This window comes from Sorex araneus, chromosome 5 (genome assembly GCF_027595985.1).
Source record: "Sorex araneus isolate mSorAra2 chromosome 5, mSorAra2.pri, whole genome shotgun sequence".
In the NCBI taxonomy this organism is placed as follows: domain Eukaryota; kingdom Metazoa; phylum Chordata; class Mammalia; order Eulipotyphla; family Soricidae; genus Sorex; species Sorex araneus.
The window spans coordinates 174,491,976-174,510,440 of record NC_073306.1 but is presented as its reverse complement, the minus strand read 5'-3'; the positions used below and the strand labels follow the sequence as shown (position 1 = coordinate 174,510,440).

The 18,465-nt window shown below is 44.8% G+C and overlaps 1 protein-coding gene, 1 long non-coding RNA gene and 1 pseudogene across 2 annotated transcripts in view; 2 read left to right on the top strand and 1 right to left on the bottom strand.

Moving 5' to 3' along the window:
* The window catches only part of LOC129405070 (uncharacterized), a 158,657-nt gene that overhangs the window by 77,710 nt on the left and 62,482 nt on the right, over positions 1-18,465 (bottom strand). The window lies entirely within an intron of this gene.
* Positions 7,530-7,852, top strand: LOC101553946 (tubulin-specific chaperone A-like; annotated as a pseudogene).
* LOC101554213 (mesoderm-specific transcript homolog protein-like) lies at positions 13,344-14,593 on the top strand. Its single transcript, XM_055140132.1, is given in 3 exon segments — positions 13,344-13,528; positions 13,531-13,683; positions 13,686-14,593. Coding segments are annotated over 3 exon segments (969 nt in total). The 5' UTR covers positions 13,344-13,359; the 3' UTR covers positions 14,333-14,593.

Here is an 18,465-nt window from a genome sequence, read left to right as displayed (position 1 = left end):
AATATTTCAATGTCTTCCTTCGAACAAGCAAGAATTAAAGCTATTAAAGATCTATTTTAGGGCCAGAGCATAAGGACAGCGGATGGAGCATTTGCCTTGCACAACCTGGGATTTTTCCCTGGCACCACATACAGTCCCCTGATCCCTGCCCAGAGTGATCCCAGAAGACAGGGTCATGAGGAATAAACCCTGGGCACCTCCGGATGTGACCCCAAAACATAACAATAAGATGTATTTTAATGCTGTTGGAATTTCAAAACTTGTAAATCCCCATGATGTTGCACTGAGAAGTGAACACCACTTCACTTTAAGCGTTCTCCAAGTGGCAGGGGTCGGGGGTAGGGCATAGCTGCTTGAGTTGACGTAGATCCTAAGGAAACAGACAAATCCAAACTGAGAGAAATTTTATGAAATAAAGGGTCAGTGTTCTTCAAAGAATGCCCATATTAGGAAATACAAAGGAAAACCAAAGATAATTGTTGCAGATTAAAGGGTAAATAATTATACCAGTCCTGAGATGAAGAATGGATATACTATGCTCCATATATTAAACTAGACTTAAAAGCTATAGCATTCAAAAGAGTGTAGTGTTATACTAAAAATATACAGAGATTGGATAGCATTAAGAGCCCAGAATTATGTCATCACACATGTGGGTGTTTAATTTAAAATAAAAGAGATAATGCATAAAATAGAGAAAGGAAGGTCTCTTCAATAAACAAAGATTTCTGCACAATAAAGGAAACCATATTAAGATGAAAGACATCCTATTGAATGGGAGGAAATATTTCTGTTTCATACATCTGATGAAGGTCTAATATCCAAGATACCTAAGGAACTCACAGAACTCAACAAGCAACTCCATTTAAAAATTAAGAGCCATGCCCATTTCTCCGCGCCCGCACCCCCAGAATGACTGACGAAGAGGACGGAGCTGCTTGGGACACCGGCAGCCCACCAGCAACCTGCAGTATGTGACTTGAGAGTTTCCGCCAGGTCCCACGTGCGGAAATCTCTCTCTCTCTCTCCTTCAACTTTCTCCCTGGACTTTAGACAGAAACCCAAAACCGCGCGGCCGCTGCTGCGGCCGCGCGACTTAATGTCATCTTAGTATCAGCAGTATGTAATGGTTCCTTCTTAATGGGTCGGACTTTTGTGGGTGATCCTAACAAGAATAGTAAGTATTTTGTTGAAATATTGAAGGCAATCAAAATGGTAGCCATCTCTCTAGACTGAACTAAGCTATATCCCCACGCTGGCTGAGAAGAAATATCCTTCTTTCTCGGGAAGAAACGTGGCGTGGTGTCAAACATAGTGTGATGTCCATTAAGCAAACAGACCTGGTGGCGTGGGAATGGGAAATTAGGGGAAAAATTAGGTACATGGACCAGCGGGACGCTGGTGGTATCTCGAGCCGGAGCCGATATCAGCGCAAGAGCTTTGGTTCCAGAAACTGCTTCCAGACACTCTACTAGACTATCAACTAAGCCAGAGCCCCACGCCGGCTGATGACGGGAAATAACCATCCTCTTCGGTTTTTTTTCCCTTTGTCAGACAGCGTGGCGATTACTAAACAGGCGTGAACTCGGTGGCGCGGGGCAAGGGGGAAAAAGAAAAGTTATGTAACAAACAGCAGGACTTAATATCTCTATATGCTTAGTAATGGAGAATTATCAAATGCCTCATTGGCAATAGGACTGTCTTTTTCTTTTTGGGGGGAAACCCCAGCAACGGTAGTGAGTTGTGTGTTGAAACATGGAATGTAATCGAGATAAGCGCAAATGAAGTGAAACCTATCACGTATAAGGGTGGGGACTAGGGAGGTGGGAGGGGGCGGCAGATAGACTGGGGGGGTTGGGAATGTAAGATGGGCACTGGTGAAGGAAGGGGTATTTGAATATTGTATAACTGACATAATCCTGAGAACTTTGTAACCCTCCACTTGGTGATTTAATAAAAAAAAAAAAAAAATTAAGAGCCACTTTCTTAAAGAAGACAGGCAAATTAGAAAACACTCAGCATCACTGATAATCAGAAAATGTGAATCAAAACAATAATGAGATATCACCACATACCCATAAGAATTATCTACAAGTGTTGATGGGGACATGGTGAAAAAAAGGACCCTAATTTACCACTGGCAGTCTTATGAATTGATTTAGTCTCTATGGAAAACAATATGAAAATTTCTAAAAATACTGAAAATGAATCTACCATATAATCACCAATTCTATCAATTCATTAATGCCGGTCCTCTTTCTAAAGAACACAAAAATTCTAATTGGAAACATATATTCACATTCACGTTTATTACAGAGCTATAAAAATAGTCAAGATATGGAAACAATTGAAATGTCCAACAGGAGTGTATGAAGAAGATACGGCATAAAAACACAATGGAACATTACCCACCTATAAGATGAAATGAAATCTTGCCTTTTTGCCACAATATGGGGTAACTGGAGGGGTGATGCTAAGAAAAGTCAGAGACACTTGATGACCTCATTTATTCAATGATATGAAGATATGGAGAAGCATCGGGAGCAGAAAAACCAAATGGAAACAAACCTGTGAATTCTGGATGCAAGGCTGGGGTTAGCCGAGGGCCTGGGAAGAGAGGGTCCCAAGGACCTCAGAAGAAAGATATTGGCACATTAGTGGCGTTTGTGACTTGGTAACATTTCAAAGAGTTTGAAATCGAACCACTAAGACATATACAGTCAGTAAACTAACAACTAACATTAACTTTGACAATGAAAGAAAGGGGGAGGGGTGGGGGAAGAGAGGGAAGTGGAGGGAAGGAGAAAAGGAGAAGGAAGGGAAGGAGAGGGAACGGGAGGGGAGTTAGGAAGGGGAGGGGAAGTGGAGGAAAGGGAGATGTTAACAGGAGGGGAAGGGAAGGGAGATGTTAAAGAAACATTAAAGATGTTTCTTTAATTGCAATGCAAAGTCACACCTAATTGCAATGTGTGACTTTGGTGTGGAAAAAGGCAGTTACCAGAAAAAAATAGTTTCAGAACAATTTTAGCACAATTTGTAAAATTTGATAATAGAAAATAGCCACCTATTGATGTAAAATTTCTCAGATTTTATGAGTTCAAGATACTAACAGATTTACTGCTCTTGGGAAATTATCACTGACCTTCCCATGATCAGCAATTTACTGGCAAAGGGGCGAGTAAAACATGAATGAGTAAAAGACACTGCATACACCCTTTCCTATCACAGACGTGCTCAAGCTGAAGCAAATGAGCCAAGAGTAACCGGAAGCTAACGTCGGGGACGGTGCATGACTATTCCTGGCACCACGCTAGCAACTTCTCATACACAGGTAAATGTTCCAATTAAATGGTGAAGTTGAAAAAGAAGACAGTCTCATCAAGATACCATGATTTTTATATATTCATCCAACTTTGAGAGATGATTAAGTCTCGAGGATAAGATTCTTGTAAGAGAAATAATATTGTCACAAATCTCCCGGGTCTCTGTGTAGGGAGGCTATGATTTAGGTCACCTCACTGGGGATCGAAGTGTCTGAGCAACTACTTTCCAATCCGCAGACCCAGGATAAGTGCTCCGAGTAGAAAGGGGTGTGTGTGTGGTGGGGGGGGGGTCAATGGAAAGTTGTTTCTGCTGGTTGGCGGCATTTCACATTTGTGAAAAGTGACATCTCAACCTGCGGTTCCTTCCTGTCCACTCCTACAGCCCCATTCAGTCTATCACTGTATTGCACTGTTGCCCCGTTGTTCGTCGATTTGCTCGAGCAGGCACCAGTAATGTCTCCATTGTGAGGCTTGTTGTTACTGTTTTTGGCATATCAAATATGCCACGGGGATCTTGCCAGGCTCTGCCGTGTGCGTGGGATATTCTCAGTAGCTTGCTGGGCTCTCTGAGAAGGACGGAGGAATCGAACCCAAGTCAGGCACATGCAAGGCAAATGCCCTACCTGCTGTGCTATCGCATCACTGTATTAAAAAAAAAAAAACACTGTGCCTTCATTCAGACATACTAATACCAAATTAAAAAAAAAAGCCAGTGCTCTGACTCAGCTCCATCACAGAATTCCAATTCCCACTACCCTCAGGCCTTTGCCGTAGAAATCCATGTACATAAATCCCCCTTCATGGCAGCCCTTTTTGTCTTTCCAGTTTTTTATAAATTTCTTTGAACAGAGTCCAAGGCAGACATGCTTCATGCCAAATAGTGTTAAATTGAGGCTTCAATGTATAATTATGTTCATCTCATATCATTCATCTCCATCATAAATTATCAGGCAATTTGCCAATTCTATCAAAGTTACACATCATCGAACCTTCCCATCCTCTTCATCAGCACATTTGTGAGGTGGCGGCTTTTTGTACCCCAACTCTGAACATTATCTGATAGAGAACTTGGTATAAGCAAAACTGGCTTGAACTGCACAGGATCATTTTACTCCTACTTTCTTATAAATAAATGATGTGAATGTCCAGTAATGAGAAGTCCAGAGCTGTCGATGTATTCTCCCTTCTTGATGATTTTTTTGTTTGTTTTTTGGGTCACACCAGCAATGCACAGGGGTTACTCCTGGATCTGCACTCAGGAATTACCCCTGGCGGTGTTCAAGGGACCATATGGGATGCTGTGAATCAAACCCAGGTTGGCCACTTGCAAGGCAAATGCCTTACCCTCTGTGTTATTGCTCCAGCTCTTCTTGATGATCTTCTTAATAACATTTTCTTTTCTCTTACTTTATTGTAAGAATACAAGTAGAAGATAGATACATAGATATATAGATAGAACCATTGTATACAAGCTCTATGTTGCTTGACTTTTTATATTTTGTATTATTGGTTAAGACTTCCAGTCAACAAGATATGAGTAAAATTGGGGAAGGAACAGAAAGTAATCCTCAGATTCTTACTGCATGAAGACTTAGCAGCCCTAACTCCTGTGTTGTTCAGAGTCAACTGCACAACTGTGGTACAACTGATTTTATGAGTTTAACTCATCTTTTGAATAAATGTGGTATAACTATACACAAGTGTGGTATTATCTATGTTTTAAAGACAAGTACATTGAGGCTCAGATGGTTAATCTGCTTGTCCAAGGATATACAAATTGTAGATTACAGGATTAGAACCTGAGCCCAGATCCACTGACTCCAGATCCATGTGACTCTGTGACTCTAATTCAGATCTTAACCCCACTACCTACCCCTCTCCCACCATCTTAGACTGCACCCGACCACTATGAAGCCAGGCTAATACTCTAGAATCACAATCTCCCAAGAAAACTTGGGAGAATGACAATTGGGAACCAAGGACATTTCCTACTATAGGAAAGCATTCACTTTGCCTAAATTTCTTGCACTTCATTCTCACAGTTGTGTGTGTGGATGGGTGGGGGTGGGGAGGTTCAGGTAAAGTAAAGAAACCAATATATTTGATTGCCAACTGTGCTCTTGCTAAGATTGTTTTCCTGGAGAATCTAGAGTGCTCTCTGAACTAGAATCAACTGCTTCTGCCATCCATTCAAAACTTCCAAATGTCTGTTTGGTACAGCCTGTACCAGAAGCTGCAGGACATAACTCACATGTAAAAAGTACAACACTGAATATGAAAATGTGAAATACACACTGCATCAGAATGGCCATAAAAAGCCAATGATATTTTAAAGATATTTTAAAGATTTAGTATTTATCATTGTAACACAGCTTTTATGTTTGATGTTATAAGAAGCTATAAGCTCACTTCGAAATCAATGCTATTTTATTGCTTGCTGTTATATTTATGGAATGCTACTGTGAACAAAGTGGAGCAAGCCAAGACTATTCCCAACACAGCCCATCAATAATGTAAGGGAATCAACTAAACAAATCTTCATGAAGCAATGCATTATTTACTATTTCTTATTTCTGAAATATGAGTTTAAATTTTGGTTACATATTAATAGAAGATCTTAGCCACTGCAAGGCCTCCCGGGGTGGGGGAGTGTGGGGGTGTCAAATCCCGAAGTTTTTCTCAGATTTAACCTTGCAAGCCTTCCCAACTCTGTATCCAAGACTGTATCTAAGAATTTCACGGGCCTCTCCAAACTCAGGGATTAGAAGTTAACACTGGAAACACCAGCTCCACAGGGGAACACAAAATCTACCCTGATCCCAAGATAATCTACATCAATGTTTCAGTGTTAAAGAAAAAACCTGGAGGGTTTTAACTAATTGGATTGTGCAAGGTGATGACTTAATCCCACTGGCCAAAAACCTCTGGAACCCAGCCACAGCCATGCTCAAGACCACTCTCCACACACTCGGACGAGCCTCACGCATGAAGGAACTGGCAGAGGAACCCAGGTGTGCAGGACCTGGGGCTGAGATCTCCAAGTTCCCCAAGCCTCCACCCCGATCCCCCTGTTTCCAGTAGCTAGGCAGTCATACCCACAAACTGCCCCTGGCCCCATGTAATCCCATCAATAGCCAAGATCCAGAGACGATAAAACAAAGCATTAAAACAAGCACCCGGAAGCCAGTGGCTGAGACCTCTTATTGTCTAGTAATTTGTTTTGGAGAACCGAGCAAGCTACTGAGAGTATCCTGCTTGCACAGCAGAGCCTGGCAAGCTCCCTGTGGCATATTCATATGCCAAAGACAGTAACAATGGATGGGTCTCATTCCCCTGACCCTGAAAGATCCTCCAATGTGGCACCATTGGGAAGGACGAGTAAAGAGAGGCTGCTAAAATCTCAGGGCTAGGATGAATGGAGACGTTACTGGTGCCTGCTCGAGCAAATTGATGAACAATGGGATGACAGTGATACAGTGATACAGTGATACAGTGATTCATAGACTACTCCAAGTGGAAGTTGCACAAACTGTCCTAAAAATTTTAGAGTGCATTTAATGAATCCTTTTAGTCAAATTATTTGAGTCCTACCTTAGTGCCCACTCTGTTCACATTAGGACATCTCATTGAGCTGACAGGTAAAGTCATGGGAAAATTTGGGGCTAGAAAGCAAGCAGATCAATCCGGTGGTTTGGTATTGATGGAAATAAAACAAAGCAATAGGCTATAACATGATTAGGCCACTTTGGAAGGGAAAGTAGACAATATTTCTATAAGGAAGATATGAGTATTGACTTTTCATTAGCATGCAGTGTTGTAAAAGTTCAAGAGTTTAGTTTCACCACTTGCAAAATTCTAGAACGGCATTGTTTCATGAAGTTCTTCTCTTCCCCCTTCTCCTATCCTCTTTGTTTAGTGCCGGGGCCAGCTTAAGGGCCACTAAAATCAAAGAAAAGGACAGTGTAAATTCCAGTGAGAAAATGTCCCAAGGAAATTTGGATGGCATTCTCTGAAAAAGGAAAATGATAGTAATGTGGGCTGTCACCTCTCCCTTAGCACTAACTCAAAATGATGCTTGGAAATTTCAGTGGTGAAAGACCAGATTATGCTAGGTAATGGTACCAGGAGATCACAAAAGAAGTAGAGGGGCTCTCCCTTCGACTTCTCCGCTCTTCGCCCCTCCTTCCTGAGGGGCTTCCCGGGACCATGACCGATCCCTTCGTGAGTCAGATCAAGATCAAGACCGACGTGGTGGAAGCTCTTGGTCAAAGAAAAAGTGATGTATGAAAAAAGAAGCCAAACAAAAAGAAGAAAAGATAGAAAACATGAAAGCAGGAGATGTTTAAAATTATGCCATTAAAAAACAAGCTGAGATCCTGCAAGAGTCCCTCATGATTCCAGACTGCCAGCGCAGGGCGGAAGCCGCACAGACTGACCTGCAAACACTAGAGAGTGAAAAAGATTTGGAAGAAGCTGGGGAATATAAAGAAGCACGATCAGTGCTAGATTCAGTGAAATTAGAAGCATGAAGACTTTCTGTACAGGGTGTTTTTGTGCATTTTACCCCAGAATCCATTCCATAATTTGTTATTTTGACCACTGCTCTGTGTTCAAGTACGATGAGGATCTAATTATAGATATTTCTGACAGAAGTAAAGTCTATTTGAAATTTAGATACTTTGCCTCATAACTGGATTGAGTTAAAAACAGGATTTTTAAAAAGTAAACAAAACTTTGATTAGCTTCTGAATAAGCACAACTTCCTAAAAAAAAAAATAAAGAAGTAGAAGGAAAATAAGAGTTTCAAACAGGGGCTAGAGAGATAGTACCACTGTATCACTGTCATCCCGTTGTTCATTAACTTACTCCAGTGGGCCCCAGTAATGTCTCCCTTCATCCCAGCCCTGAGATTTTAGCAGACTCTCCTTATTCATCTTTCAGGGTCAGGGGAATGAGATCTGTTATTGTTACTGTTTTTGGCATATCGAATATGCCACAGGGAGCTTGCCAGGCTCTGCCGTGCAGGTGGGATACTCTTGGTAGCTTGCTGGGCTCTCCAAGAGACATATATCTTTATGTCCCTCTATGATGATGTATCCAGGAATATGTTCACTCATGTGTGAGGCTCATCCTGAGCATGCAGAAAGTGGCCTGGAGTATGGCAGCTGTTGGGTAGTGGAAATCAGCTGCCGGGGATGAGTCCCTTAGGGCAGGGAAGTCTCTCACCTGCTACCCTCTGGGGCACCCTGAGTGAAAACAACCTGGCACGGAGTCCAGTGGCATGGCTATGGGGGCCTCATTTTATGCTCCCTTTGGGAGAAGCAGCCATGAGTTCTGGAGGGTGGCCTATGAGGAGCGATGGTATAGTATAAAGGTTAAGGCACTTACCTTGCATGCAGCTGATCTCACCTTGATCTCTAGCACCATATGATGTCATCCTACACACACACACACACACACACACACACACACACTCCATGCACACACACACGTATGCACGCACCCACCGAGCATCCCACAGTATAGACCTAGATGTTCCCAAACGCTGTCAAGGTAGTCTGGATAATCCCGACACCCCAGGGACTGAACACCACAATATCCTTGGGCCTTCAAATTGAACTGTTGGAACCTAATTGGCTTAGAAAAGTTGGGAGGGGCCCCAGGCCTCCTGAGCACCATTTAATGAGCCCCCTCCTCCAAAGAGAGAGCACAATCGAAGGTGAGTAGAGAGGGTGTGGTGCTGCCAGCAGGTCAACCTGTACCTGCGGCACGAGTGCATCAACAGCCTGATGGTGTCTTTCAGGTTTCCTGAAGGTTTCCTGATACCCCAAGATTGCCGCTGTGCCTTTGGCCGGACCCCAACAACTTGGGACCAAGATTACCAAGAAATTAAATGGCTAAAAGTTAGGTGTGTGGGAGCCACGCCCACAAACCACCTCCGGCTCAGCTATCCAAGCTCATTTATTGGCCTTATTTCAGAGACCCATAAATAAATCTCTAAAGAGATCAAAAGCCACAGTTAATCTCGAAACCACACATGACTGAACAGACTCAGGTAAATCAGAGGGGAGGGGGGATAGTCTGGTGCCCACCCAGGCAGAGCTCCCAGAAGCTGACCCCTCCACAATCCAAAATCACCACCATGTCCCCGGCTTGACTCCACCATCTCAGGATGAACCTCTCCAAGATATAATCTACCGAAGTTTCTGGTATGAAGTTTTTGTGACTGAAATCTCCAGGCTTTCTTGGAATTGGGATGGGCTACTCCCCCCACCTCCTGTACTTCCAGAAGCCTCAGCAGTCACATACACACCCAAAAGCTGCCACCCAATTAAAAAGCTATTCCAGCCTTACCGTCCTGATAAAAATACTTAATGCCCTGAACAAACATTATGACGTCTTGCAATACGCACAAAAGGAAAAGGAGAGAGAGAAAGCAGGAAGGAAGGTCTCCCATAGAGGAAGGCTGGGGTGAGGGATGAGGTGTTGGGGGATGGTGGTAGGGAAACAGGGGACATTGATGATGAGAAATGTACACTGGTGGAGGCTGGATCATTGTATGACTGAAACCCAATTATGAACAGCTTTGTTAACAGTCTATCTCATGGATATTCAATTTAAAAAAATTTAAATTAATGTGGAGTCCATACCCACTTCAATCAGCTTAACCAATGTCTGAATAAATAGCAGTATTCCTACATTTAACAACAACAAAAACAAAAAGGTGAATAGAGCCAGGCAGCCTGGCAGCCCAGCAGGAAGCAGGTGGGACTGAAGCTGAAGCGGCTGACCTGGAAGCAATCAGACTCTCCAACTGCCTCACTCGTCACTGTGACCCCCTAGTTAGCACTTCTGAAGGACCAGCTGCAGTGGCCTCACTGACAGAGGCCCCATCCCTTCCCTACTCTTTATTGCTGTTGTTGCAATAATTGCAACAGGTGACCCAGACTCCTGGCTGTGTGCTTGGAAAGTTTTAGTTGAGGAGCTCACCAGGTGTTTCCATACACCTGGCTGCAGTGCAGACTGGACATTGCTTGTGGTGTCAGGGATCATGAACTGCAAGATTGCAAAGATCATACCTGGCACATGTGGTGGCACTGGGGATTCAACTCGAGACAGTATGGTAAGACAGGCATTCAGAGTCACTGAGCAATGAGAGGGTTTTCACCATCACGTGACATGTTTGAGAGGTTCTACAGCTCAGCCATGTGTGTCTAGAGCCCCTCAGAGACTTAATGATCTGAAATTAAAAAGAGCAGAAGAGCCTCGGCCCAGATAAATCCGGAGCCGCTGAACGCAAATCGGACCCTCTCGCCTAAAGACTTTGATTCCAAAGATGTAACACATTCGGGCATCCAGCGCAACATCCGATAGCGATGCACTGGGACACCAAACTGGGCTACAACTCTGTGCTGCTGGGGGTGGATTTTTTTTTTTCCTCCCCACCCTGTCTTCCTGCATGGAAAGTGGCGGGCTGGCGGCACCCATGTGGCAGGCGCCATCTTCTGTGACTCCAAACCCACAGGTATTCGGATTTTACTTTGGGGGCTCCCAGGAACTCATGGGAAGGGGGCGTAACCGGCACGCCCTCGGCCCGGATAAATCCGGAGCTGCTGAACGCGAATCGTACCCTCTGCGCCTAAAGACTTTGAATTCAGAGACTTCTTACAGCAATGCACTGGGACTGTGAGCTGGGCTATGTAATTTCTGGCAGAATTTTCCCTGGACTTTATACAGAAATCCAAAACCGCGCGGACGCGGCAGCATCCGTGCGACTTAACATTTATAATTGTCAGCAATGTGAAACGGTTCCATTTGAACAGGTCTGACTTGGGGGGGAAACTCCAAATAATAACAGTAAGTTTTTGTTGAAATATTGAAGGTTTTTAATGTAGCAGCCACCTCTGGACTGTGAACTAAGCAAAAGCCCCACGCTGGCCGACGCGGCGTGGCGTACACCATACTATGAGGCGCAGGAAGGGGGATGAGGGGGAAAAAGGAAAAAAAAAGGGAAAAGGAAAAAGAAAAAAATAGAGAGAGAGAGAGTTATGTCAACTATAGTGAGTTTTGTGTTGAATTATGGAATGTAATCAAGGTAAAGAAAAGATGAAGTGAAATTCATTAGTTATACAGTAGGGGGTAGGGGGTGGGGCGGGGGTATACTGGGGTTTCTGGTGGTGGAATATGGGCACTGGTGAAGGGATGGGTGTTTGAATATTGTATAACTGACATATAAACCTGAGAACTTTGTAACTTTCCACATGGTGATTTAATAAAAATTTTTTAAAAAAAAGAGCAGAAGAGATCTCCAGGTTTCTCAGACTATGTTTTGTCTCTAGAGTGAGTCACTGTATTACTGTATAAGTGTCATCCTGTTGCTCATCGATTTGTTTGAGCTGGCACCAGTAATGTCTCCATTCATCCCTGTTGCGTTCAGGGTCAGGGGAATGAGGTCCATTATTGTTACTGTTTTTGGCATATTGAATATGCCATGGGTAACTTGCCAGGCTCTGCCATGCGAGATTCACTTATTCTAGGTGAATAAGTGGACAAATTATTCAAAAGAGATTAAAAACTCAGTTAGGTGACCAGGCCCCGAGAAAGTGTGTACATGGGGTGGAAAATACCTTTCTACCTACAGTTACAGCCTTCTGCTCTATGAAAAGTTATGACCCTTATTTTCCTCATACCTAGTGTTTATCTGTACACACCTGGTCTCTTTACTAGGCTGCCTGTCAGTACAACATGAAATGAGAAAAACTTTAATAAATGAAGCCAGTCCAAATAGTCAAGGACTCAGGCCAGTTTAATGTTAATCAATCATAATCCCTATCTGAAATTTACCCATATGGGGCAGGTTGGCATAGTTCACTGGTGGAGCACCAGCCATGCAGGTACCAGGCTGAGAATTCTACCCCCAGCACCATGTCACATGCCAAGTATGATCTCTGCAGCACAGTATGGTGTGTGTTTTGCAACCAGTTATGCATACACATGGCTACAAAATGTGAGTGCACCATAATGATATACAATCTCTGGGGAGCACCACAACGTGGCATGCAAGTCCTAGTCATCCAAAGAGCAGCAGCAACAGGAAAGGAAGGGGGTTGGGGACTACCCGTGCATCAAAGTGGGATGCAGGAGAAAGGACGACTTCATCAGCCAGACTCACTGCATCGATCAGTTAAACGAAGGACCAGGATATTGATTCTGTGTATTTGGGGGCCACACCCAATAAAACCCAAGGCAGTGCTCCTATTTCACTACATAGCCATGGCACTGTTTTTAAGTAATACTGAAAATAGTTTCTACAAACTTCGCATGATCGTCACACCCCATATTTTTCAAAGAAAGCAGTCGTAAAATCTGCAACAATTGTGCAGTGAAACGTGGTACCCCTGGTGTGGTACTCAAGGGTCACTCCTGGGGGTCGGGGGGGGCACAGAGATAGAACTATGGGTAGTGCGATTATCTTGCACACTGCCAACCTGGGTTTGATCCCCAGCATCCTGTGTGGTCCCCTGAGCACCATCAGGAGCAATTCTTGAGTTCAGAGTTAAGAGTAACCCCTGAGTATTGTTGTGTGTGACCTAAACACCCCCCTTCCCAAAAAAGAGGTCACTCGTGGAGATTCTCAGCATACAAAACATATACCGCATCCCTTTGAACTATCTCTCTGGTCCTACACTGACCTTTTAAAACTTTTTATTGACATATTTACAAGCAAGGTATGATTATCCTGGGTATATAGGTCAATAAAACTTTCAAAAACTGAACCTGCCCATGTACTCAACACCTATATCTAAAAACATACCCAGGACCTGTTAGATCCTTCCTGTCATTCCCTCCCCCACTGCTAGTACCACTGATGAGCTTTTCCTGGTTTTGAACTTTATATACATAGAATTCGAGTGTACTCTCTCACATCTCGCTTTGTACTTACCGTTATGTTTGTGATGCTTGTTTATAATGCTGCATGTGGCTCCCGCTCCCCCCCAACATGGAGTCCTGTAGCCCAGGTCCTACCTGAGTCAGGATGAGGGAGTGGTGGGTCCAGGTGGGGCTGCTGGCGGTGCCCCTGCTGGCAGCCTACCTGCACATCCCACCCCCGCAGCTCTCCCCTGCGCTTCACTCATGGAAGTCATCCGGCAAATTCTTCACCTATAAGGGGCTGCACATCTTGTACCAAGACTCTGTGGGCGTGGTCGAAGTCCCGAGATAGTGGTGCTTTTACATGGCTTTCCAACGTCCAGCTACGATTGGTACAAGATTTGGGAGGGTCTGACCCTGAGATTTCATCGCGTGATTGCCCTCGATTTCCTAGGCTTTGGCTTCAGTGGCAAACCGAGTCCACACCACTACTCATATTCGAGCAGGCCAGCATCGTGGAGGCGCTTCTGCGGCACCTGGGGCTCCAGAACCGCAGGATCAACCTTCTGTCTCACGATTATGGGGATATTGTTGCCCAGGAGCTGCTCTATAGGTTCAAGCAGAATCGATCTGGCCGGCTCACCATCAAGAGTCTCTGTCTGTCCAGTGGAGGTATTTTTCCTGAGACTCACCGGCCTCTCCTCCTTCAAAAGCTGCTGAAAGACGGAGGCGTGCTCTCGCCCATCCCCACACGGCTGATGAACTTCTCTGTCTTCTCTCGAGGGCTCACCCCCGTCTTCGGGCCGTACACGCGCCCCTCGGAGAGCGAGCTGTGGGACCTGTGGGCAGGGATCCGCAGCAACGACGGGAACCTGGTCATCGACAGTCTCTTGCAGTACATCAATCAGAGGAAGAAGTTTAGACGACGCTGGATTGGAGCCTCCGTAAACATTCCCATTCATTTTATCTATGGGCCAATGGATCCTGTGAACCCCTTTCCAGAATTTTTGGAGCTGTACAGGAAAACGCTGCCGCGGTCCACAGTGTCGATTCTGGATGACCACATTAGCCACTATCCACAGCTAGAGGACCCCATGGGCTTCTTGAATGCATACATGGGCTTCATCAACTCCTTCTGAGCCGGAGAGCGTAGCCTCCCCGCATTACCTCCCCCAAGCCCCCATCTGACGTGGGCTCCACTTAGGAAGAAAGGCCAGGAAGAGGTCCTGGCCGCCACACACTGCTCTCACCTCACTTGGTGGACAGCTTAGAGTAAAATGCCAGCAGAAGCCCTGACTGCGGCTGACCACGCTGTCCACCTCCCATTCCTCTGACACCTGATCACGTGTGCAGACCTGCCTTGGTCACTGTGCTATTAGGAAATTCTGACGGGCACAGCTACTCACTGATGCTGGAAGCCATTCCTTCTCTTACTGTTTTTAAAAAACAGAAACATGAATTCTTGAAATAGTAAAAAAAAATTTAAAAAAATGACTGGCCCAACTCTAATTGGATCCTAAAGCATGAGGAGTGGTTGCTCCCCTCCTCTCCCCAAGGGCCTCGAGGGGCCTCGAGGGCGGGTGCTCTGTGTTCCCCAGCAGCCTCCAGTGAGGGCAGCTGACCCCGGCCATGGATTTGGATTTAGTTTCATCTGCTGCTTCTAACTAGGCATTTTGTTGAAGTAGGTTTTAGTTTGATGTAGTCTTCTAAGTATGCTTTATTATTTACTTTCATATATATCCTTTACTAAACCAGCAGATCTTGTTCTGCTAGAGTAGTGAACCTTACTAATAATCGTTGTTTAATTTTTTTTTTCTGAATACATTGAGCTAAATCCAAACTGTTTACAGAATTTCCTAAGATCACAGGACATTAAGGACCAATAGCATCTGTGCCAGAGATGTACTGTTATTTGCGGTTAGAGTTGGTCTTCCCAGCTAGTAACAGTACGACCCTTCATACCTCAGTGCTTAGAAGCATCTCCCTCCTGAGCTGGAGGGGAGGGGATTGTCGGATAGTCCCAGTTACCATGCTGAATGTACGTTATTCCTCTTACGATGATCGCTTAACTTCCCATTGGTCATCCCAGAGAGACTGCCTCATGTATCTCAGCAATTCCTGTACTTTACATACAGGAAAGTTCCAGAAACTTTTAAGAAAAAATTCCAAAAGACTTAAAAGCAATGGTGCTGAATACCTTTTTTTTTTCTAAGCCACAATTTCATTGTCGTAGTCAAAATAGGATTATCTGGTGATTTTTTTTATTAGCAACCTCAAGTATAACTGAAACTGGAATAAGTGTTTATTTTCTATTAATAAAAATGAATTTTGACAAAAAATATATATAATGCTGCATGTACTTATTGTTATTTCTTCTCATTGCTGTGGAGTATAAAAAGTCATGTAAATGTCAATATTTGATCCTCAGGACTAAGGCACACTAAAAGAGGGAAAAAAAAAACATAAACTCATCCCCAGAGTGAAATTAACTCCCTGGGCTGAAATCATTTTTATTTTGTTCATTGAGCAGTAAGCTCCTAATGCATTCTCTTAGACGTTCTTATTTAATTTGAAATTTATGTCTGAGCTCCTCTCAACATCGGGATACACACAGATGAGTTCAAGTCACAGCCCTTACCCACTTGCAAAGGAATGAAGCCAAAGCCTTTCTCCTGCTCCAATTTGATTTCCTCTATCACAAGTGAATGGTGCTTGAAGAAACTCCAAAAGAGCTGCCAGGACACGTCCTAGGGGTGGCTCAGCCAGCACCCAGCCACCAGGGCGCTGCGCAAAGGAGGCAGATGAAAATCAGAAAGCACTTGGAATCATTACCCGGCATTTCCAAGCTTCGTAAACACAGATCCAAGACCTGGGCCACTGTGCTAGCCTGTGCTGGGTTCATCCTGCCACTGTATCACTCCCAAATGGGTACCTGTAGGCTTGAGCGTCGGGCCACGTCTGGCAGAAAGGAAATGCCCACGACCTGGCTAATGAAACTTTCTGTTCACACAGTGCCTTGTCAAGTGGGGTTCAAAACTGCAGAACATGTTCAGGGGTGTCTGGTACTTGTGTTTGTTGACAGGGGCCTGCCAGGTCCTGGAGGGCCTTCTACCTTGGTAGGATAAACCTTTTCTTTTGCAGTTTTCCCTGATGGAGAGGCCGCGTGGGTAGGGAGTGAGCGGCTGAGTGGTTGGGGATGTGGGGAAGCAGTCTGTGCTCTGCTGATCCCAGAGCTGAGGGAGCCTTACAGGCTGCGAGACCGGAATCCTTTAAGAAATTGCAAGGCTTGGGGCTGGAGCAATAGCACAGCAGGTAGGGCGTTTGCCTTGCACTCGAAAGACCCGGGTTCGATTCCCAGCATCCCATATGGTCCCCTGAGCACCGCCAGGGGTAAGTCCTGACTGCAGAGCCAGGAGTGACCCCTGTGCATTGCCGGGTGTTATCCAAAAAGAAAAAAAAGAAAGAAAAAAAGAAATTGCAAGGCTTGCCTCGCACCCCATATCTATTCTTACCCGTGCACCGCCAGCCAGAAAAGTGATCCGGATCTGCAGAGCCAATAGTAAGACCCGACTACTTACCTGTATAGCCCCCAAACAAAAAATCAAATAACAGCAAAAACATTTCAAATGAGGGGGCTGGCAAGAGTCCAAAGAATGGAGTGCATGTGCACGGGAGGCCCGTGTCCTTCTCTGGCACCCGAGGCTCCCAGGAGCACTTTGAGTGACCACCACCCGGACAATCAGTCCTCACCACCTCCCACAAATCACTATAGCACTGTAGCACTGTCGTCCCATTGTTCATTGATTTGCTCGAGCGGGCACCAGTAACGTCTCCATTGTGAGACTTGTTATTACTGTTTTTGGCTTATGGAATACGCCATCGGTAGCTTGCCAGGCTCTGCCGTGTGGGCCAGATACTCTCGGTAGCTTGCCGGGCTCTCCAAGAGAGCTGGAGGAATCGAACCGGGTTGGCTTCGTGCAAGGCAAACACCTTACCCGCTGTGCTATTGCTCCAGTCCCCAGATCACTAGAGGTGAAAAATAACGTGGCAAACTAAAAGCACTTTTGACTGAAAGTGGGAGTGGGGGGGGGGTCCCGGCAGCAGATCTTGGCCCTGTGGGGAGGGCACGGGGTTTGGGGAGGCCTTGTGATTCTCCACCCAGTTGTGCAAGACACAAAATTCTGTGCTAGGATCTGAGGTAGGTGCTCGAGCTCAGAAGTGCTGGGGAGCCGGTGGCACTGGGAGTGCAGGCACCTGGCAAGCACTCCAACCCTTGGAGGCATCTTCTCTGCCCTATCACTGTAGCACTGTCATCCCGTTGCTCATTGATTTGCTCGAGCAGGCACCAGTAACGACTCCATGGTGAGACTTGTTGTTACTGTTGCTTGTCAGGCTCTGCCATGTGGGCAGGATACTCTCTCTCGGTAGCTTGCCGGGCTCTCTGAGAGGGGCAGAGGAATCAAACCCGGGTCAGCTGCATGCAAGGCAAAAGCCCTACCCATTGTGCTATCTCTCCAGCCCCTCCGCCCTATAAGGGATTTTAAATCTTTGGTAAGTTGCTCATGTCTGATATTTTTGTTTTGTTATTGGGTTTGGGTTTGAGGAGGAACACTGATAGTTGAGGTCTGAAATTTAAGTACTTACGAGTCTTTGGAAGTCTTAACTCCTGAGATGTATTCAAGACAATATTATATAATTTGAAGAGAACTGGCCGATTAGCTGATTTTCTAATCATATACAAAAATAAATGAACTTGAGCACAGATATGATGACAGACAGGGCACCTTGTGTCCGCTCACACGTGTCCATTTGAACATTATTTTATGACTGGGAGAAAAAAAATGTGAGCACTAACCACTGATACAGTCAGCATCAGAGACAGAAAACCTAAGGCATCTTTATTCCCTCCACACTCACCTTCTTCCTAGAGAAAAACAGAACAAGCAACTGTACACTTTAAAACCTTTTTTCTACGTATAGAAAATATAGATACAAGAAAATGGATCACACTCCTTGTAACTGCATGACCTGCTTTTCTCCCTTTGATTTCATTAAAGACATTGCTCCAAGCCAACACAGTGAGAGAGGATTCATTCATTTGAGTGCATAAAATTCCAATGTATGGATCTTCTCATTCAATAGTTCTGCTGATGGAGAGTTGGGTTGCTTCTCGTTTTCTTGTCTGTTTGCCAATAAAAGCAATGCCGTGGTAAATATTAGCACACATGCCCTTACATACTAACGCTTCGCTTCTACTGGCCTGAATCCCACT